General features: G+C 41.2%; 1 protein-coding gene across 3 annotated transcripts; it reads right to left on the reverse strand.

Annotated features, from left to right (window-relative positions):
* Positions 1–8,578: 8,578 nt before the first annotated feature.
* POGLUT2 (protein O-glucosyltransferase 2) lies at positions 8,579–22,413 on the reverse strand. Of its 3 annotated transcripts, XM_021677385.2 has the most exons (11): positions 21,921–22,000; positions 20,749–20,983; positions 20,222–20,427; positions 17,936–18,141; positions 17,659–17,736; positions 15,535–15,707; positions 15,178–15,415; positions 13,265–13,474; positions 12,089–12,178; positions 10,505–10,612; positions 8,579–8,829 (listed from the first exon to the last, which is right to left on the reverse strand). In XM_021677385.2, exons 3-11 carry the CDS (start codon positions 20,301–20,303, stop codon positions 8,812–8,814), a joined length of 1,203 nt encoding a protein of 400 aa, XP_021533060.1. In that variant the 5' UTR covers positions 20,304–20,427; positions 20,749–20,983; positions 21,921–22,000; the 3' UTR covers positions 8,579–8,811. The 3 variants fall into 3 exon arrangements, with proteins under 3 accessions (XP_021533060.1, XP_012296367.1, XP_064227849.1); XM_012440944.2 differs by lacking the exon at positions 20,749–20,983 and having other exon boundaries at positions 21,921–22,413; XM_064371779.1 differs by lacking the exon at positions 21,921–22,000 and having other exon boundaries at positions 20,749–21,912.
* Positions 22,414–22,973: the final 560 nt, after the last annotated feature.

Consider the following 22,973-nt stretch of genomic DNA (forward strand, 5'->3'; position numbering starts at 1 on the left):
GTTGAGGTAGGAGATCAGCAGGACTTGTTTCCAAGCACTGGTCACCACCCCAATGATCAAAACAAGGCCAGGTCACAACAGGATGCTCTAAAAAAAAACCGGCCAAAACTGCCCTAAAGAAAGCGGCCCAAACTAGCTAAAACCAGGATGGTGACCAAAGTGACCCCTAGTGCCCTCACTGCTCGTTATATGCTAATTATAATATTTAGCATGCTAAGACACTTCCACCAGCACCCTGACACTTTACGAATGCCATGGCAATGCCCAGACCTTACCTTATGGTTTAAAAGGAGAGGAATCCTCAGTTCCAGGGGAACTCCCCACCCCTTTTCTAGAAAATTTGTGAATAACCCACCCCTTATTTAGGTATGATGAAGGACTATGTATAAATATAGCTAGCCAGTGGTCAGGCTCCCTGGCTCATGCCAGTAATCCCAGCACTTTGGGAGACCAAGGTGGGTGAATCACCTGAGGTCAGGAGTTGGAGACCAGGCTGGCCAACATGGTGAAACCGGGCATGGTGATGGGCACCTGTAGTTCCAGCTACTCGGGAGCTGAGGCAGGAGAATTGCTTAAACCCAGGAGGCAGAGGTTGCAAAGCCGAAAAGATTGCACCACTTCACTCCAGGCTGGGCAACAGAGTGAGACTCCATCTCAAATGTATATATATAGCTAGCCAGCAATCCATGAGTGTTATTCTGCCTGTGAGGTAGCCCTGCTCTGTTTACCAGATGCAATTTTCCTGTGCTTTGTGGCTCTGATGTACTTGCTTTGCTTTCATTTTACTGCCAGCTCGCTGTTGAATTCTTTCCTGTGCAAAGTCAAGAACTCTCTCAGGCTGAGCTCCAATTTTGGGGTTCACTGGCATTACAGCCATTCTCTGTTCCTACCCCTATCCCTGGGCAACCACTAACATACTTTCTGTCTCTCTGGTTCTGGACAGTTCATATAAATGGAGTCATATACTGTATGGTCTTGTGCCTCTAGCCTCTTGCACTTAGAATGTTTTCAAGGTTTATCCATGCTGTGACATGCATCAGTATTTTGTACCTTGTTACAACTTATATGTTTTTATTGCCAAATAGTATTCAGCAATTTTGAGTATCCATTCACCAGTTGGTGGGCATTTGAATTCTTTATACTTTTTGGTTATTATGATTAATTCTGCTGTGCCATTCAGAGGCAGACAGTGATGTGACGACAGGAGCAGAGAGATTTGAAGATGCCAAGATGGAAGAGGGGCCCCAAGACAAGAAATATAAAGGAATGCAGCTCTAGAAGCTGGAGATGGCAAGGAAAAGGTTTCTCTCAGAGACTCCAGAAGGAATCAGCCTGCCAACACCTTCGCATTAGCTCTGTGACACTGGTTTCAGACTGCTTTCCAAAACTGTGAAAGAATAATTTGTTGTTTTCCACCACTAAGTTTGTGGTAATTTATCACAGCAACAATAGGAAACTAATACAAAAGCTTTATTTATGAACCAAAATTTGAATTTCATATATGCTTCACATGTAATGAGATACTCTTCTTTTAATTTTTTTCAGCCACTTAGAATGTGGAAATTATTCTTAGCTTGCAGGCTGTACAAACACTGATGTTGGCTCAGATTTGGCCTGTGGGCTATCGTATAAAATATCCTAAATTAAACATTAGTGTAATGAATTCAGCTGTGTATTACAGTAATAATATGTAATGACCCTCAGGTTTCTATAATGTTTCAAAATTAGAATGCTATTAATGGAATCCATTACAGATTAATGCAGCAAAAACAAAGTCAAATAAAACATGAATATTTCAATAGATGTCTTAAAAACATTTACTAAAATTTAATGCTTTTTCTATTGAAAAAGGAAATGATTCAGCATTAGATTGGAAATTTATTATTTTAATAGTGGTTATCATAAACTATACCAAACATTTACCCAACAGTGAAAAACTGTAGCATCTTTGATCATCCAATCTAAAGTAGCTATGACTACCCCACTTTTTCTTTATAATACCGTTTTCATTTATCACAATCCATAATTATCTTGTTTAGTTTTTACTTGTTAATTTTCATTCTTTTCCAGAATAGACAGCAGTTGTTCACTTCTGTATCCTTAGGGCATAGTACAATGTCTGGCGCATACTAGGTGCTCAAAATTTTTTGAACGAATTCCCATTTGTAATGCTAACTTCATGTGTCAAGTTGGCTGATCCATGGTGCCTAGATAATTGGTCACACATTATTCTGCATGTTTCAGTGAGGGTATTTTGGGATAAGATTACCATTTAAATCAGTGAACTGTGAGTAAAGCAGAGTGCCCTCTGTAATGTTGGGTGGAGGGGGCTCATCCAATCAGCTGAAGGACAAAGTAGAACAAAATACTAACCTCCCCTGAGCAAGAGGGAATTCTGTCAGCAAACAGTCTTCAGGCTTGAATTGCAATACTAGTCTCTCCTAGGTCTCCAGCCTAATGGTCTTTGGACTTTAACTTCAGATTTTGGAATTGCTAGCCTCTATAATTGTATGAACCAATTTCTTAAAATAAATCTTTATATTACACACACACAAACACACACACCCCTATTGGTTCTATTTTTCTGGACAATCCTGACTAATAATATACCATTGAAACCTGAAAGACAATAAGAATGCTTGTTATCACCAGAGTCATTCAACACTGTGCTAGAAGTTCCAGCCAATGCATTAAGGATAGAAAATAAATAAGATTATAAATATGATAAAGAAGATATACTGTCGCCTGATCGTTTTCGAGAATGAAATGTATTAGATTTAATAAAATTGTTCAGTAAGGGGTTATGTACAGAACACATAAAAATCTATAGTTTTCTTCTACATTAAATAACCAGCCAGTGAGACTCTGTCTCTACAACAACAACAACAACAAAAAAAAAAAACATAATCTTCTGAGCATTAAAAGAGACTGAAATGGGAGTCTAAGACATGCCATAAAGTAGAGGGTATGCAGCATATACCACAAAGTACTAACTCCAAAATATATGTCTATGAATCCATCAGGAAGTTGAACAACTTAGTAAAAAAATAAGTAAAAATTTAAAAAGATTTAAAATTTTACAGGAAAGGCAACACAAATGGCTCATAACTATAAGATGGTCAGCCTCATTAATAATCAGAGAAATGAAAATTAAAACATAATGTGTTTCCATTGTGTACCAATGAGACTGGCAAAAAATTTGTAAGTCTGATAGTATCGACTATTAGCAAGAAAGTAAAGCAACTGGAAATTCAGTTCGGCTCTGTAAGGAGCATAAATTGGGACAAGCAATTTGAAGTCATTTAACATTATCTAGGGAAATCACAGATGTACATTCCTTATAACCCAGTAATTCCACTTTTAATCAAATGTGGCCAAGAAACATGAAGAAGAATGTTCATTGTAGCATTGATTGACATTTCCCACAAATGGGGGGAATCCAAATGTTCATCTGCAATGGAATGGTAAAATAAGGCGATCATATTTGTATGGTGAAATACAGTCCACATATAAAAATGCATAAGGCTGGACGCAGTGGCTCACACCTATAATCCTAGCACTTTGGGAGGCCGAGGTTGGCATAACACTTGAGCTCAGGAGTCTGAGACCACCATGGGCAACATGGTGAAACCCCATCTCTACTAAAAATACAAAAAATTAGCTGGGTGTGATGGCAGGCACCTATAATCCCAGCTACTCAGGAGACCGAGGCAGGAGAACTGCTTGAACCTGGGAGGTGGAGGTTGCAGTGAGCCAAGACTGTGCCACTGCACTCCAGCCTGTGTGACAGAATGTGACTCTGTCTCAAAAAAAAAAAGGCGAGTAACAACAACAAAAATTTGATATTCAATTTATATCAATTTCAAAATAGGCAAGAGTAAACTGTATTGCTTAGGGAAGTATACATAGGTGGTAAAACAAAAAGCAAAGAAAAGATTATCACAGCCATCTTGTTAGTGGTTGCCTGGGAGCAGAGAGGAAATGTGATAAGGTGAGGCACTGTGCTCACTTCTAAGCAATGTTCTATTTCTGAACCTGAGTGGAAATGTCAAAGCAAAACCAGAGCTGGACAATCGTTAAAGTGGTAAAAACAGATGTTATATTCAGGACTGTTGCAACAGGGGAAAACACACTCTAATATAGGATTGGGCTCAGTTCTGAATACAGCATGGTTAAATGGGCATTTATAGCCAAGGAGCAGGGTGGAGGTCAGTGGATGAAAAATTACTAAGAGGAAATGCATCAGGGTAACAGATTCTGGTTAAATAGACCTCATAGGATTCTAGCTGAAAACAGGCCAGCATGATCAGACATGATCTGGGGGTTCGGAGAGGATGAGGAAGCAGATTAGATACAAAGCATAATCACATATGGAGGGTGGGAAATTTTTGTGAAACAGACTTAGCAGGGTTCTTGCTAAAACTGGATTTTATAAGGCACTCACAGATAAGCCTATGACAAGGTTCAGGAGGCTGAACCTTGTCATGAAAGGTTTGGCTGTGTCTCTACCCAAATCTCACCTTGTGGCAGGCCAGGTCTCACTAATGCAAGCCTCCATAACAACTGTTTCAGTACTGACTGAGTGGTTAAGTTAAATATTAAAAGCCAGTGTCCTTATACAAAGGCTGGAATGTAACAAAAGCCCACCAAGAGTTTTGCCTAGGCCTTTCCTGAACCTTAAAGCATGATTAAACAAGTTTTACTAGGGGTCTAAAGAAATTCCCAAGGCCTCAACAAACAAGTTTATTGGGAGTCTGAAGGAACTCCCCACACCTTCATGGTTTAGTAGGAGACAAGATAAGGGTAATCACCCCAGTGCCTGGACCCATTTAGATCAAGATTAAGTAAATTTACAGAGGCTCCAGAGGAAGGTCTTCAAGACTCAGACCTTAGTTATAGATTAAAGAAGTTAATCACTTAAATCTTTAGATGAATGTACACTTACACGTAGACATATAGCTTGGAAGGTATATAGGCTCTGGAAAACTTTGTAGTTTTGAGTTGGTCTGGTGATAATTTCCAAGCCTTCTCCCTGTAGCTGGTTACAGAAATAGAAACTCTCTTCTTCCCCAGTTCATCTGCATCTTGTTACTGAGCCATGAGAAATAGCGGCCTGACCCTTGGTTTGGTCCAGGAACAATCTTGAATTGTAGTTGCCATAATCCCTATGTGTCATGTGGATGGACCCAGTGGGAGGTAATTGAATTACAGGAGCAGTTACCACCATGCTGCTGTTCTCTTGATAGTAAGTTTTCACAAGATCTAATGGTTACATAAGGGGCTTTTCTCCCTTTGCTCAGCACTTCTCCTTCCAGCTGGCATGTGAAGAAGGATGTATTCACTTCCCCTTCCACCATGCTGTAAGTTTCCTAAGGTCTCCCTAGCCCTGTGGAACTGAGTCAATTAAACCTTTTTCCTTTAAAATTACCCAGTAGTGGGCATGTCTTTATTAGCAGTGTGAGAACGGACTAATACATTAAATTGATACCAAAGAGAGTGAGGTGATGCTGTAAAGATATCCAAAATGTGGAAGTGACTTTGGAATTGGGTAATGGGCAGAGACTGGAACAGATTGGAGGGCTCAGAAGAAGACAGGAAAATGTGGAAAATTTTAAAATTTCCTAGAGATTTGGAGGGCTCAGAAGATAGGAAGATGAGGGAAAGTCTGAACTTCCTAGAGACTTGTGGAATGGCTTTGACTAAAACATTGATAGTGGCATGGACAATGAAGTCCAGGCTGAGATGGTCTCAGATGGAGAGGAGGAACTTGTTGGGAACTGGAATAAAGGTGATTCTTGATATGCTTTAGCAAGGAGGCTGGCAGCATTTTGCCCCTGCCTTAGAGATCTGTGGAACTTTAAACTTGAGAGAGATGATTTAAGGTATCTGGCAAAATAAATTTCTACATGGCAAAACGTTCAAGAGGAAGCAGAGCATAAAAATTTGGAAAATTTTCAGTTTGACCATATAATATAATAGAAAATAAAAACCCGTTTTCTGGGGAGAAATCCAAGCCACAGAAATTTGCATAAGTAACAGGGAGCCAAATGTGAATTATTAAGACCATGGAGGACTCTCTCCAGGGCATGTCAGAGACCTTCAAGGCAGCCCCTTCCATCACAGGTCTGGAGGCCAAGGAGGGAAAAATGGTTTTTGTGGAGCAGGCCCAGGGCCCCTCTGCTGTGTGCAGCCTGGGAACTTGGTGCCCTGTGTCCCAGCCACTCTAGCTGTGGCTAAAAGGGGCCAAGGTACAGCTTGGGCCATGGCTTCAGAGGGTGCAAGCTCCAAGCCTTGGCAGTTTCCACATGGTGTTGAGCCTGGGGTGCACAGAAGTCAATAATTGAAGTTTGGGAACCTCTGTCTAGATTTTAGAAGATGTATGGAAACACCTGGATGTCCAGGCAGGTTTGTTGCAGGGGCAGTGCCCTCACTGCTAGGGCAGTGTGGAAGGGAAGTGTAGGAGGGTTGGAGCCCCCACACAGAGTCCCCACTTGGGCACTGCCGAGCAGAGCTGAAGAGGGCCACTGTCCTCCAGGTCCAGAATGAGAGATCCACCGTCAGCTTACAACTTGTACCTGGAAAAGCCACAGACACTCAGTGCCAGCTGTGAAAGCAGCTGGGGTGGGGGGTTATGCCCTGCAAAGCCATAGGGGTAGAGCTGTCCAAGGCTATGGGAGCCCACCTTTTGCATCAGTGTGACCTGGATGTGAGACATGGAGTCAAAGGAGATTATTTTGGAGTTTTAGGATTTAATTACTGACTTGTTGGATTTTGGACTTGCATGAGGCCCACAGCCCCTCTGTTTTGGCCAATGTCTCCCATTTGGAACGGGTGTATTTACTCAATGCCTTTATCTCATTATATTTAGGAAGTAACTAACTTGCTTTTGATTTTACAGGCTCATAGGCAGAAGGGACTTGCCTTGTCTCAGATGAAACTGTGAACTTGGACTTTGGGTTAAGCTGAAATAAGACTTGGGGAACTGTTGGGAAGGCATGATTGTGTTTTGAAATGTGAGAGGTAAGATTTGGGAGGGGCCAGGGGTTGAATGATATGATTTGGCTGTGTCCCCACCCAAATCTCATGTTGAATTATAGTTCCTATAATCCCCACCTGTTGTGGGAGGTAATTGAATTATGGGGACAGTTACCCTCATGCTGTTCTTGTGATAGTGAGTGAGTTTTCATGAGATGTAATGGTTTTATAAGGGGCTTTTCCCCCTTTGCTTGGCACTTCTCCTTCCTGTTGCCAAGTGAAGGACTTGTTTGTTTCCTCTTCTGCCATGATTGTAAGTTTCCTGAGGTCTCCTCAACTCTGTGGAACTGTGAGTCAATTAAACCTCTTTCCTTTATAAATTACGCAGTCTCGGGTATGTCTTTATTAGCAGCATGAGAATGGACTAATACAGGTGGTCAAGCAAAGAATCTTTGTCAGTGATTACATGAATGTTTTCTTATAATTAAATTGCAGATATATGTTTTATATTTTTCTGTATGTATACTTCAAGATTCAAAATAATTTAGAAAAGATTATTTGACTGGAAGATGAATGGAAGAGAATATTAGGTAAAGGAATTTGTAGAATATGATATATGGTTCAGTGTTAAGATTTCTAGTTCTTTTTTAATTCTTTAAACTGCATTTCAAAGTGATTTTCATTCATTCATTTACCCATTGTGTTAAGGCCGTTTCTGTGTTGCTGTAAAGAAATACCTGAGGCTGGGTAATAAGAGATTTATTTTGGTTCATGGTTCTGCAGGCTGTATAGGAAGTGTGGTGCCAGCATCTGCTTCTGGTGAGAGCCTCAGGAAGCTTTCAATCATCGCGCAAGGCAAAGGGGAGCCAAAGTATCACGTGGCAAGAGAGGGAGCAAGAGAGAGAGGGGGAGGTGTCACACCTTTTAAAACCACCAGACCATGTGAACTCACAGTGAGAACTTGTTACTGAAAGGATGGTGCCAGGTCATTCATGAGGGATCAACTCCTATGATATGAACACCTCCTACCAGGTCCCACCTCCACCACTTGGAATAACATTTCAACATGAAATTTGGAAGGGACAGACATCAAAACCATATCACTCATTCAATATTTATTCAGTCTTTTTAGTTGCTGGCACTCTATTAGACCTTAGGACTACCCAGAAGAAAGGCTTGGTCTCTGAAGTCATGGCACTTAAAATCTAGTAAGGGTAAAATATGTACTGAAGGATGTCTAAGCTGAATGAAGAAGAGAGAGTTAAGACATTCCAGACAAGGGAAAGGCACGGGCCAGAAAGGTAAGGACACAGGGATTGAGAGAACAGGAATGGGACTGGTTTTTCCAAAGGACAGGGTTGACATTAGAAAGTGCTGAGAGATTTGACTAAAGATGCAGATGAAGGCCATATAATGACAGGTCTCTTATGATGTATTAGCTAGAAGTAAGTTTGGCTGAATACTCACAATAATATGGGCTTTAAAGGAGAAAGGGTTTATTGCTATGTCATTTAAAACCAGTCTGCACAGGCAGTCTGGGTTGCTGTGAGTCAAGGATTCAGATTCCCTGTTTTTACTGCTCCCTGTTCCAAACACAGCTAATAATTAGCACAACATAGGACTTTAAAATAAAGATGGTTTTATTATAAAATTCTAAAAATGTACTTGAAAGTACAGTCATGAGAATACTGCATCGTAAGTCGAAATGTATCTTCATACTGCAATCACACAGCAGATTTTATATTGTCCATGGAATTAATACTTAAAAAAAATTCTTCATTTTGGTTAAGAAGAGTCTTCAGAGCACCATTATTTTAATAGAAGTTATTTTGCATATCAGAGTTCATCTTTGGTCTGCAATTAAGAAGCAAAATATTTAGAGCTATCAAGAAGTCTTACATGAGTGAAGATTTACATTAATTTGTTAATTATTTTCCTATAAAAATGAGAGGAAGCCAAACTGTTGGTAGAGGCTCTTAGGGCTTGGGACTATTTCCAGAGGTCCAGAGTCAGCTTAGGGTAGAATTAGATTGTGTTTCATAGCCTACTGATAAGGAACCAAAACATCCATGGGCTGTACTACTGTAAAGGCCTCGTGTTATGAACAGTAGCAGTGAAAGGTTAGGATGAAATAACGAGGCTACCATTCTGGCCCCTAACTTCTGCTAATCAGTGGAAGATACTGACTGTTACCTCCTCTCAATCACTTAGATGAAGACAAATAATTGAGCAGGAGTGGAACAAGGAAGCTGCCCAGTCTCACTTGGAGCCAAAGTGAGAAGTATTCTGATACCAAATCACGGACTGGTGAGGGGGTGCCTTTCGATTTGGCAATTCTTGTTTTGTCATTGGTTTTAACGGATTTTTACGGCCTTGGAGTACTGATAGAGTTAACAATGGTGATGAACCACCTCTGGGGGCCAGTTGGTTATTAGTAAATCAGTTCTCCAAAAAACAAAGACAAAAATAAAACAACCAAAATTCTGATTGGTAGCATGTGCTGTCATGGTGTAAATACTCCTATCAGGCTGATTCCAAGCAAAAATTTAATCAGTATGCAAAATTCCTGACAATTTATCAATGAGTGAGCTCATATAAGCGGTTCTGGTTCTGTCACATCACTGGGGCCTTGATTACTTTTACACCCTCTCGAGAGGTAGACACAATAATTGCCAAGTCTGCCTTCTTGTCTTTGTTTGTAATACCACAATTTTGAATTTGTACATTCAGAAACCTAATTATGTTGCTTAAAATAATGTCAAGCCAGCATATGTCACACACATATACACTCCAGTTTATGCAATTTACATTCCTTCAAACAGACGAAATTCATAATCAAAGCAACAGACCCCTGCTACACTATGTCTTTATATACAAGCACACACAATCACAATCTGATGATGAGAGATTGGTTTTTGCTTTGCTATAAACCAGCTAGATGATTCCGAGCATAATTCTTTTTTGGGCTCAGTTTTATTAACCATAAAACGAAGGCATTTACTGGATGACCTCTAAGGTCCTTTTTACCTCAAAAGTCCAGATGTGAATCTGACTTTCATTTTTATCAACGAGATCCTTATGTAGTGGTATCAACAGAGATGATTTTCCAATGAGGAATTGGAAAACATCAATAATCACAGTTACATCTTTTTCCTTCTCTAAACTGGGATGATGAACTTTGCCAAACTTATCTCATGAGGAAATGAGGGCATCAGATAATACGTGTGAAAATATTTTCCAAACTGTAAGCATCCATTCAAATAGGGTGTGAGCTGGATTCTGACATTATAAAAGGCTTCCCTCCACTTTGCCAGGGAACTACCATGTCTTCTCAATTAACTGCATTGAAGCATCCTTTCTTGAGCACTGCTATCTTCTATACCTGTCTTTCTGGTGGACTGAATTGCTTGGAGGCCTCGAGAGGAAGTCAAATATTTGCAGCCTGATTGAGTGACTATGGGAATGAATGCAAGTTTGGATCAATGTTAGTTCTTACTCTACCACTGGCCATAAGCTCATTTATGGTTACCTTTTTCCTGTGACAAGTGCAAGGGAAGAGGTCATCCTCAGTCTGTGGTTCTACCCTTTTCATGCCCTCTCGGATTTGGGGTTCAGTCACTTGTAAACTGGCATATTCCTGTTTAAGCAACAATATAAAAGCATTCCTATATAACACTTGAAGTATATCCACCCAATGAGACAGGCTAGAATTTATGAAGACTATGATTTATTTAACTTCTGTGTGTCAAACTGTGATCTGCATAGTCCATCATATATACCCGTCCTAAACACCAACAGTAGAGCATCTGAGAGGAGGCTGTCCTTTGAATACTGGCTGCCTATTCCTAACAGACATCTCATTATTCTCTCCTAAATTTTTCCATGACTTTTTTTTAAACCATCTTCTGCCTTATAGTAAAAATAATTTTGCACACAATCTTCCCTAGACTGACAATGTGGAGACAGAGACTATTCTGCTTTCCTTATCATGATTTGCACAAGCTGCCATCATCCTCTTCAATTATCATGTACTTACTCTGAGTAAGGCACTGTGCTAAGTACCTATGCTAAATACAAGCTCAATAAATGAACACTGCCCGATGGATCCTTAGAAATTCACATGATAAATCCCCTCAGTTCACTCATTTTACATGGCTTATCCTCTGCATCCCTCCATCAAGGGAAGTTTACAAAATGGGGAGGAGCCAGTGCAGACCAGAAATATACCAATTTTGATGTATAGCAGAGTCTCAGATATGGGGCTCAGTAGCAGTAACTGTGAGATAAAAATCTTACTCTAGATCTAGTACTATTATTGGCCAAGACCTTGTTTACTACCGTATTAAAAAAAAAATTTTTTTAGACAGAGTCTCCCTCTTGTCACCCAGGCTGGAGTGCAGTGGTGCCATCTCGGCTCACTGCAACCTCCACCTCCTGGGTTCAAGTGATTATCCTGCTTCAGCCTCCCAAGTAGCTGGGATTATAGGCATGCACCACCACATCTGGCTAATTTTTGTATTTTTAGAGGAGACGAGGTTTCACCATGTTGGCCAAGCTGGTCTCGAAATCCTGACCTCAAGTGATCTGCCCGCCTTGGCCTCCCAAAGTGCTGGGATTACAGGCATGAGCCACCACGCCTGGTCATTACCACATTTTTAAAAGAGTCCTTGAAATCGTCAGATATGCTTGACTACAATCTCTAAATGCTTGGGTCCATGGAAATAATTTCCAAGGGAAGTCATGGCCCATATGGAGGCCCAAACACACCTGGCACTGTTTAGACAAAGAAATGATAAGGCAGCAGCAATGTAACACAAAGAGAAAATGCAAATCCATGAACCATAACTTTGCAATATCGGAGGCCAATTTCTTAGTCAGACATCACATAGTTCTAATATTAATACTTTTCTCTTAATATTGTAACATTTTCCATTAGTTAATCTTTGGTTTTCAACTTTTTAAAAATGATTACTTAATATTTGTCCCTGATTTTCACCCACAGAAGTATATATATATATCTCCTTATATGTTTAGAAATTATTAAGTAAAATATTATTTGTTTTTAACATGTCTAATTATAAGTTATATGATGATTTTCTTAGAAAATACTGACCTGGAAAAGTTTGAAATAATAACAGAATATGTCATCGCCCATGAGATTATTTCTTGCAAATTCTTGTCCTGCTTTTGCTATCTTTTTGGCCTACAGAAAGAACAACAACAAAATTCTTTTATAGAATCCATTTTTCCCATGCAGGCATCTGCAGACTGCTCTTCAGAGTACATACACATTGGGACAATTGCGGGAAACAGTATCTTTGTGGGAAACAGTATCTTTGCGGGTAGTTTGGTGGTAAAACAGAATGTTTAACATAGTATGTTTGTTTAAATCAGAGGGAAGTTTCTAAGACTCGGAAGTTTGAGAAATCATATTAGACCTTCTAGAATTAAGCCTCTCTTAGAGAGACAAGGCTACACCAAGCAAAGTAACAATAATTTTGTAAACGCAAGATTGAAGGTTAGCACTCTGCCTTCACAAATTTCAGCAATTAGCTTAAAGTTAATCGCATTCCATCCCTCTTTACTTATTTATACATTTATGTCTGCATCTACTTCTGAATCAATCCTTCATTTGAACCTGTAGCCAGTTAGTGGCTCCTGCCAGACTGGCCATCTTTATAATTTTTGCATTGCTGGTGGAGGCAATACTTGTGGCTCAGAGCAACCCTACTGAAAGAGAAAGTGTAGTCAATGCCACAGTTTAGCTTTTTGTTGTTGTTGTTTTGAGGAGTTTCGCTCTTGTTGCCCAGGCTGGAGTGCAATGGTGCGGTCTTGGCTCACTATAACCTCCGTTTCCCAGGTTCAAGCAATTCTCCTGCCTTAGTCTCCTGAGAAGCTGGGATTATAGGTACCCGCCACCAAGCCCAGCTAATATTTGTATTTTCAGCAGAGATGAGGTTTCACCATGTTGTCCAGGCTGGTCTCGAACTGAGCTCAGGTGATCTGCCCTCCTTGGCCTCCCAAAGTGCTGGGATTACAGGTGTGTAGCCATCACGCCTGGCCTAGCTTTTTGTTTCATACGCAGAGTGGACAGTTAATGTAAGATGCAGTGTCTGCTGTGTTCAACCCAGGGGAACAGCTGTGCCATCCATGGGCAGGCAGCTTGCCATTTACAGGCCAAAGTCTATGATGTGAGCATCCTGGATGCTCTACAGGGACAATACATTTCAAAGGGACCCATGATATTGGGAAACAAGTGGAAAAAAGCCTTCGAGGGGACTAACCTTACCTCTTCATCGTGATCTTTTGCCCATTTAAGTTTTTCTAGCAGATCACTCAGGTTGCTCTTAACTGGAATGTAGTGTTTCCAGGGCTGCAGCTCATTGTAAAAATGTTCATAGTAGATGGAGTCCTGCTTCAGCACAACACTGTCACCAACTAGTAAATATGGCAGGCGATAAGCTGCTACAGTACCATCGATATTTATTTGATACTTATGCTGCAAAACAATGGTAAAGTCTAAGAACCTCCATTAAATTTCCTTTTCTCCACTCGATCCCCCTTCTCATCCCACACATAAACCCTTGCAATCCTCGGACACAATTTGGCCAGCTTCTGTGCTCTGCCTTTGCCATTTAGTAAGTATTGTACAACAAGTTGATCTAAAGCTAAATGCTCATTTTGATTTGCTACTAAATTTTACAAAGGAGGATACAAATCTAGTGTTGAAGCAGCTAATAAGATCACACTGTTGTCCTAAGGCTGCAACATAAGGAAGAATGGATTTATTTGTGATATTTTGTAATTCTCTTACTATTTTATTGATTGCAAACACGGCCCTAATGATGGAATAATCTAAGCCATGTTAACTGTTTTATTTATTTATTTGTTTGTTTGTTTGTTTCGAAAGAGCCTCGCTCTGTTGCTCAGGCTGGAGTGCAGTGTCGCAATCTCAGCTGACTGCAACTTCCGCCTCCCGGGTTCAAGTGATTCTAGTCCCTCAGCCTCCCAAGTAGCTGGGATTACAGGCATGCACCACACGCCTGGCTAATTTTCGTATTTTTAGTAGAGACAGGGTTTCACCATGTTGGCCAGGCTGGTCTCGAACTCCTAACCTCAGTTGACCCACCCGCCTCAGCTTCCCAAAGTGCTGGGATTATAGGCGTGAGCTGAGATTACAGGCATGAGCCACTGTGCCTGGCTAACCACATTTTTTAAACACCAGATGGCCACACATGTGTCTTAAAGAAATTAGCAAGCTTTGTAGCAAGAACACCTATGAATAAAAATATTCATAGAACTTTGGTAATCTATCATCTTTAGTTGCAGAAAATTCAACAGGTATGAATAAAGCCAAGGCATGAAACAGCGTCCTACACCGAGGAAGGATGGCTAGTATCCTTTCACTTTGGTTACAATATTTCTTTCAAAAATCGTTGAGATATGCATATAGAAAAATACTGACAATTCAACTTATAACATTCTTTAGGTCAACCTGCCTCAACACAACCCATCAAAAGAAAACCTGATCGTCCACAGGGCAGACAGAACTCACTAATCACTTGCCTTTCCACATATAGAGGACAGGTGAAGAACTTTTTCCCACATCCTCTCTCTACCATGTGGGACTTCAGAAACAACTCTATGGTCTAAAGAGCAGGGTGCTGCCTACTGCCTTAAAAAGGGAGTTATTAGAAAAAGGATTACTCCCTGGGAAACATGGAGTACGTGTGGATTACATTCTAGACACATAAAGCAAACCCTGATTCCCAGGCAGAACACTGGATGGGTCTCAAGTCATTCCCCACCAGGCCTAAAAAGAAACAAGTAGTTTATATTTTACTTACTCTGTTGTGATAACACGGCTCTGGGGAAAAGTATTTGTAAAATGACCTACATGTACGTATTAATAAAAACGAATTTGGAGGTGACATGTACTTATCTCAAGGGTTAGCTGGAAAAAAAAATTATAGCTCTATCCAGGCTCCAGACTCCCTTGATACACATTTAATGTCAAGACTGGGCAGTGAGGGCAGAGCCCGGTTGCCAAACTAGTCCCCAGCACCGCCATGCCACAATATTCCCTGTTTTATGCTAATTTCTCCCACCTCTTGCAATTTGCAGGCCTCAATTTCCCTTCCCAAAGCGCTATGTACAAATACGTTACAAAACAAAAAAGATTAGCCACTGATTAAGTCATACCTTGAAGAAATCAAAAAATGAAATGTGCTTCACAATGGGACCATATAGGCTTTCATTGTGTTTAAAGAAGAAAAAGTTGGTGAAAGCAGCATCTATGAGTTCTGGGTGTTTTCTACTGAGTTTAACCAGCTCGAGTCTCTCTTTGCGGCTGTCTCGCCCTCTCCAGAGAGCTGTGGAGTTTTTGCTTTCCCAGGGCGGACCCGTGTTAGCTTGCACAGACATCATATCCAGACTTACCCTAGAAGACAAAGTGCAACAGATTTTCCTCCCAAATCATCCTATCACAAAGGTTGTTGGAAAAGAACTCACCAAAGAAAGAAAACCAAGGCTCTGGGCCAACCCTGACTCATCCCTCACCGGCCCATGGTTTCTAGAACAGAGTCAGTCAAGTCGTAGGTGGGCATCACAATATCCTTGGAATCTGTGGAGCCACACCAGGAAAAGATTGGATGGATGTTTGAATTGGATTTCTTTTTCTCCAAAGGCCAGTCTCCCAAATTAACAAAGAACTCCACATCTGGCATCTTCACCTAGAAAAAACAAAACAAAGAGCTTATTTGCATTTCCTGCATTAGATAATACAAGGTATTTATCAATTTAAATTTGAAGTTGCGTTAATGAAAGGCCAATGTAACATTTTTCAGGTAATGATAATTACCTTGGTTTGAATAGTGGGTAAATTTTCAGAATATGGTCACATATATAAGCATTCTATGCTCCCTACAAAAGATATGAAAAGTAATCTCTGTTCTAATACTGCCAAGATACTCTAAGATGATCAAAGAAAGAAAGAGAATTATTGGAAAATAATTTAAAAATTAGCACTTGGGACTCTAACCCTAGTTTCTTGTAAGTGAGCCAGATGCTTCCAATTTGCAAAAACATACACAAGGTAGGTGGTGGGACCAGGATTTGAACTCAGGAACCCTAACACCAAGGCCAGCACAGTAAGTTTCAAGCTATGCTTCCTTCCTCTACTGGCAACTGGCATGAATATGTAAAGAAGACCTGTTTTATCTACTCACAGAAAATGTTTAGAGTATTTATGAAACAAGAGATACATATTTTTAAGGATATATATTTTTATGTTTAGAGTATTTATGAAACAAGAGATACACATTTTTAAGGCCAGAACAGCACTGATCAGTCTGAGATGCAATTTGAGAAACTGAAGTCCTGAAGAACATTCTCATTTTCCCATGGATTGACACAGAGGAGCAAGAGAAGTGGGTCAGTACTCTCATGTCTTAGTCTAAATACTGAGTCTAATGCTGATGCTGTATAACTACCTACATTCAGAATTTACAGACTGTAAGTGCTTTGAAATCTCGAAAAGGCACTATGATTTTCCATCAGTAGTTCAATCAAGATATGCATACAAATTATTCAATAAATATTATACTAGACTATAAATATACATTTGGTAAAAATGTTGGTACAGTCTTTCACATCTGCCATTTTAACATCACTTTCAAAGTATTCCACCAGAGCCCGACAAAAGCCCATTATCTCAAGGAATGGATTCGGTAGCAGGCAAGTCCTCTTTGGACTCAGAGTTAGTTTAGTACCAAAATAATGTTATGATAAGGCATTTTTCTTTCCTCTATCAAATATTGTGTCCCTGCAAAAGATATGCTGCAGTCTTAAATCCTAGTGTTTCAGAATGACCTTATTTGGAAATAGGGTAGTTGCTCATGTCATTAGTTAAGGTGAGGTTATACTGGAGTAGGCTGGGCCATTAATCCACTATGCTGTGTGCTTATAAGAAGAAGAGACCCGGAGACATGAGGGGAGAAGCCCACGTGATAACAGAGGCAGAGATGGGGGATGCAGCTGCAAACCAGGAAACACCAAAGATGGAGAGCCACCGCCAGCAGCTAACAAGAGGCAGGAAAGGAAAGGATCATCTCAGAGGAAGCTGGGCCTCCTGACGCTTTCCTTTTTTTTTTTGAGACAGGGTCTCACTGTCACCCAGCTAGGAGTACAGTGGTGCAATTGATCTTGGCTCATGCAGCCTTGACCTCCTAGGTTCAAGCGATCCTCCTGCCTCAGCTCCCCAAGTAGCTGAAACTACAGCAGGGTAATTTTTGTATTTTTTGTAGAGACGGGGTTTCACCATGTTACCCAGCCTGGTCTTGAACTCCTGGGCTCAAGTGATCTACCCGCCTTGGCCTTCCAAAGTGCTAGGATTACAGGCGTGAGCCATGCCACCTGGCTGACACTTTGATTGGACATTTGGCCTCCATACCTGTGAGAGAATACATTTCTGCTATTTTAAGCCTTCCGGTTTGTAGCACTTTGTTATAGCAGCCCTAGGAAACTAACACAGGTACCTGACATAACGTAAAACTTCAGAATAACATTATCATAAGGCTCCAGAAGAGAACACCCCGATAGTGTTATGATTTGTATTTGGAAAAATTATCCTGTAAAATCTGGGATTAAATGATCTATTACAGCTAAGAGAAAATACATACTTACCTTTCTAGTCAAAGAAAGTAGTATGGCATCCATGAAAATTCTAAAACCTACATGTTCACCGTGAGTCTTGATATAAACCTAAAAGAGAATTTACCATGTATTATGTTAGTCTAAAAATACTGGCAGATTTCACTGAGGAAAAGCTTGTCACAAGGCTCATTAGAATGATGTTTATAGAAGGAGTTAGGTAATTATAGCCAAATGTTCGAAACAAGCAAAAAAAAACAACACCAAAAAACACTAAAACAATCAAGGAAACCTGAACTGTATGTTGTACCTTGTTATCCTTTAAGGTGTAGTGACAGAGGCTCTGCCTCTGTCCAAATCTTTTTGGGATTTCTATTGCAATCTTTTCTGGATCCACTATGGGGAAATGTGCCAGATCTCTCTGAATCTGAGCAATGGTTTCCGGGCAGTTCATCCCCAGTAGCCAGGCTGCACTATCTTGCAAAGGACAGTCACAATTCTCATGGTAAACGGGCCCTATTTACAAAAGAACAACAAAGTACAACAGAGATAATTTCACTCAGCATTTGAAACTTGGAACAAATATCCATAATGTGGCTTCATGAGTTTTGCCTAGTTACATAAGAGCATTTTCATTGAAAACACATTTTAAAAGAAACACAGGCCAGCCAGGTTGGCTCACACTTGTAATCCTAGCACTTTGGGAAGCTGAGGTGGGAGGATAGCCTGAGCCCAGGAGTTTGGGACCAGCTTGGGCAACACAGGGAGACCCTGTCTCTACAAAAAATAAAAAATTAGATGGGAGTAGTGGCAGGCAGCTGTGGTTCCAGCTACTTGGGAGGCTGAGGATCACTTGAGCCCAGGAGGTTGAAGCTGTAGTGAGCCACATTTGCACCACTCTACCCTGGGCAAGACAGTGAGACAGTCTCAAAAAAAAAAGTAACACATTTTTACTACACTGGGGGCATTGGAAGTAAGTCAGCCTTCTGTTCTGACAGCTCTTCACAGTAAAGTCTTGTGATATTTTCATAATTAGGTCGACTTTGCATGAGTTCAAAAGAAAGCAGATAGCCATGCCGAAGTGGCTCAAGTCTGTAATACCAGCACCTTGGGAGGCCCAGGTGGGTGGATCACTTGAGGTCAGGAATTTGAGACCAGCCTGGCCAACATGCTGAAACCCCATCTCTACTAAAAATACAAAAAAAGTGCTAGGTGTGGTGGCTCACGCCTGTAATCACAGCACTTTGGGAGGCCGAGGCGGGTGGATCGCCAAAGGTCAAGAATTTGAGACCAGCCTGGCCAACATGTTGAAACCTCATCTCTACTAAAAATACAAAAATTAGCCAGGTGTGGTAGCATGCGCCTGTAATCCCAGCTACCCAGGAGGTTGAGGCAGGAGAATTGCTGGAACCCAGGAGGTGGAGGCTACAGTGAGCTGAGATTGTGCCACTGCACTCCAGCCTGGGCGATAGAGCAAGATTGTGTCTCAAAAAAAAAAAAAAAGGTATAGCCGGGTATGGTGGTACACGCCTGAAGTCTCAGCTACTCAGGAGTCTGAGGCATGAGAATAGTTTGAACCTAGGAGGTGAAGGTTGCAGTGAGCCGAGATTGTGCCACTGCACTTCAGCCTAGGTGACAGAGCAAGACTCTGTTTCAAAAAAAAAAAAAAAAAAGAAAACAATAGATACTTGGTTTATGTTTACAGTATATATTACAGTTCATTATTCTTTATGTTTTATAGACTGAAGAATAACCAAATACTGGTAAAAGGTTATCAGAGGAGTATACTTATTTTAATGAAAGACAAAAGTGATATGATTTAACATTTTGATGGTCAATTATACAAACAGGATCTTAAAGCGTCTAAGGTACTTTTCCCAATAAGTAAATCATCAATAACAGCGAAAATAAACAAGGAATTGCTATTCTTTTTCTTTTTTTTAAGAATTAGTAAGAAGCAAAAGTAGCCAGGTACAGTGGCTCATGCCTGTAATCCCAGCACTTTGGGAGGCTGAGGGCAGATCATTTGAGCTCAGGGGCTCGAGACCAGCCTGAGCCACATAGCAAGACCCAGTCTCTACAAAATATACAAAAATTTGTGGGGCATGGTGGTGAGTGCCTGTAGTCCCAGCTACTCATGTGGCTGAGGTGGGAGGATTGCTTGAACCCAGGAGGTTGAGGCTGCAGTAAGCTGATCTTGCACCACTGCACTCTAGCCTGGGCAACAGAGTGAGACCCTGTCTCAAGAACAACAATAGCAGCAAAAAGAAGCAAAAGTAATTCTTCAATTCCATATATTTCCAATTAAGAAAGTATCATATATGACCATGCACACAGCTTGATTAATGTATATCTTCACGGAGTAAATTCTCTATTAATATGTTCCTTGCTCTTCAGCAAATTTGAATTTCCCTTCAAATCTTGAATGTCTTTTTACCAGGACTCATAACTTAGTTTTCAAGTAGAAAGCCTTTACTTTTTTCTTTTTGTTGATGGAATAACAATTATTATTTTTTTCAAATACTGCTGGGATTTGAATGGTGAGAGGAAAGCTTGAGCCTGGGAAGTCAAGGTTATAAAATTAGTTCCAGATTACCTTTTAACATATATGGGGATTTGGCCACATGTTGACCTTGGAATTTAACTTCCACCTTCAGATTTTTGTAGCTTGCATACATTCTATATCTTACTATGAAAGATCCATCCTTTCGATCTAAAACCTGGACTCCAACTCTAGTGAATTGCTCCTCTGGGGCTGAGACTTTCACCTGAAAGACTTTTTCGCCTGGAGAAGATGTGAATCTGTGATGAAAAGAGCAATGGGGAAGATATACAGATTATTTTAAGGAACAAACAAACAAAGGTTATACTCTTCAGTCTGGAAACTTGATTATTCTCCTCCATATTCTTCCTCTAACATATGATCGCTTCTTTTCTCTCATGCTTTTAGTACCAGAATGAATATGTTGGATCAGAGATTTAAAAAAAAAATGAGGATGACAATGGCCAAGATAACATCAAACAGTTTCATTAAACAATCACAATGGAATATGTTAAGACTACTAATCTATGTAAGCATAGCGCATACTCATGCATTCCATATAGAAAAATATTCTTACCAACCTATTTATTTCATGCCATCACATCTGGATATTTGCGATCAAATGGTGCTCCCAAAGATAATGATCTTATTTTGAAAAATCTCTGCCAACGATTCCTTACAATATCAGTATTATAAATCACGCTCAGGGCTGGCACTGTGGCCCATGCCTACTATCCCAGCACTTTGGGAGGCCAAGGTGGGAAGATTGCTTGAGGCCAGGAGTTCGAGATCAGCCTAGGCAACAAGATCCTGTCTCTACAAAAAAATAATAATAATAATAAATAAATAACTAGGTGACATGGCACATGCCTGTAGTCCTAGCTACTCAGGAGGCTGAGGTGGGAGGATAGCTTGAGCCTGGGAGGTCAAGGGTGCAGTGAGCTGTGATTGCACCATTGCAGTCTAGACTGGCCTAGGAAGTGAAATCCTGTCTTAAAAAAAAAAGATAAAAAATCATGTTCAACCATGGGACAAAGCAAAGTAGTAGGTAGTGTATCATCTTTTGCCAAATGACAAAATTTACAACCTGCCTTTTCTTTGATTTGACAACCATTAATTACAATTTTTTTTTTCTGTACAAAATACACACGGTCAGCATCTACCAATAATAAAGACAATCATTTCATAAGTATATGAAACATGAAACCAAGTTTTAAGTATGATGGTAAGTATTAAATGCATTGGAATGAAATATTTGTTACAATCACATAGGAGATTCATTCTTTGATAATTTCCTTCTGAACTCTAAAGTTTCAAATAGTACTTCATTTGTCTTTTTCACTTTCAAAACATGCTTACCTGCAGATGTCTCCTTGAAAATTGAGGGCCGCACCAGGGAAAGATGAAGCCCATCAAGTCTCTAACAACTAGGTTTACATTCCTTATAACAGCTTATATAAGCGAAAAGTAGTTAGAAATAGTTATTTCTAGAAAAGTGGAGGGACTTTGTCTTGTCCTGATAATGTGGGAATCCCAATCAAAATTGCTACGAGATTATCTTATATGTTATATACATTATACTGCATATATTATAATTCGGAACGATTTCTACACCTACAGTGAACAACTGGTACCCAAATATCCTGGAATTTAAACTGCTGTAGAGAAACGAGTTATTGGAAAGAAAAAACTTGAAGGGAGAAACAGATTTAACTGCCATCCAAAATAGGTAAGGAGTCATTTCTCGACTTACTTATTCCCTGATGTATCCACCGCCTGAATATAGAAATAGCGGGCGGGAAGGACGACGTGTGCTTTTAGCCCGGGTCCCCATATTTCGCTCTTCTCCGGGCTCAGCTGCCTTTCTCTGCCGGTCTCGGCGAGTGCTGGAACTGTCCCCAGAAAGAAGCAATAAAGCAGCAAAATGCTAAACATTTACAAGACGGACTCTGGAAATGATCCACGGATAAATGAAGTGTAAGAGGCGCACAGAAGCAGCCGAGGTTTCTTCGGCAGGGGCACGCCTGAGGATCGCGGCAGCTAACGCGACTGCAAAGGGTGCCGCCCGGCGTGCAGGGCCGGCGCGCGGGTCTCCGCGGCCCCAGGACAATCACAGCCGGTGCTGCGGCGCGCGCAGGTGAGGGTCGCCAGGCGTTCTGCTGACCCGGCCGAGAACCGCGCTGCTCCTCTTTCTCGGGACAATGATGAACTTGAGTTGCTTCTGCCAACGGAGCATCATTTGGGAGCGAATCCGTCTCAGGTTACAGCCAAGGTGTAGGGCGAGGGGATTGGCCGGTGCGTCGCGCCAGGCTCAGTAAGGGCTTCTCCTAGTGGATGGCGGGGTGGACACGCGTCCCGGCGACCCGGGCTCCCTGGGATGTGTAGTTCGCAACGGGACGAGCGGAAATCCTGCCAGGTTTTTACCACCTCTCGCCCATTTATTTACTTTTCAGTCACCACTTTCGGGTAACAGATAAACACGACAGATGCCCAACAGAGGGGCGCGCGAGTCTGGAGGCACGGTTCAGTTTTTTGCATTGGTCACCCTGTCCTCTGCACGTGCAGAGGGCAGGCATAAATCACCTTGAAAGGAAGGTGCTGTCAATGATATCCGACGACCCGTCGCCGGGCACCGCAGTCCACAGCGCTGTCCCCGCGCGCTCCGATGGGACGGGGGACGACGGCCCCAGGGTAACAGGAGGCGTCTCGCGGGCCGCGCGCCGGACGCTGCGATCCGGGTCCGGAGCCCGCCGCAGCGGCAGCCATCCGACCCAGCCGGACCGGCCAGAGGTACCCCGGGGCGGGG

Source organism: Aotus nancymaae, unplaced genomic scaffold, assembly GCF_030222135.1.
Source record: "Aotus nancymaae isolate 86718 unplaced genomic scaffold, 86718_ANA_hifiasm-v0.15.2.pri h1tg000161l, whole genome shotgun sequence".
In the NCBI taxonomy this organism is placed as follows: Eukaryota; Metazoa; Chordata; class Mammalia; order Primates; family Aotidae; genus Aotus; species Aotus nancymaae.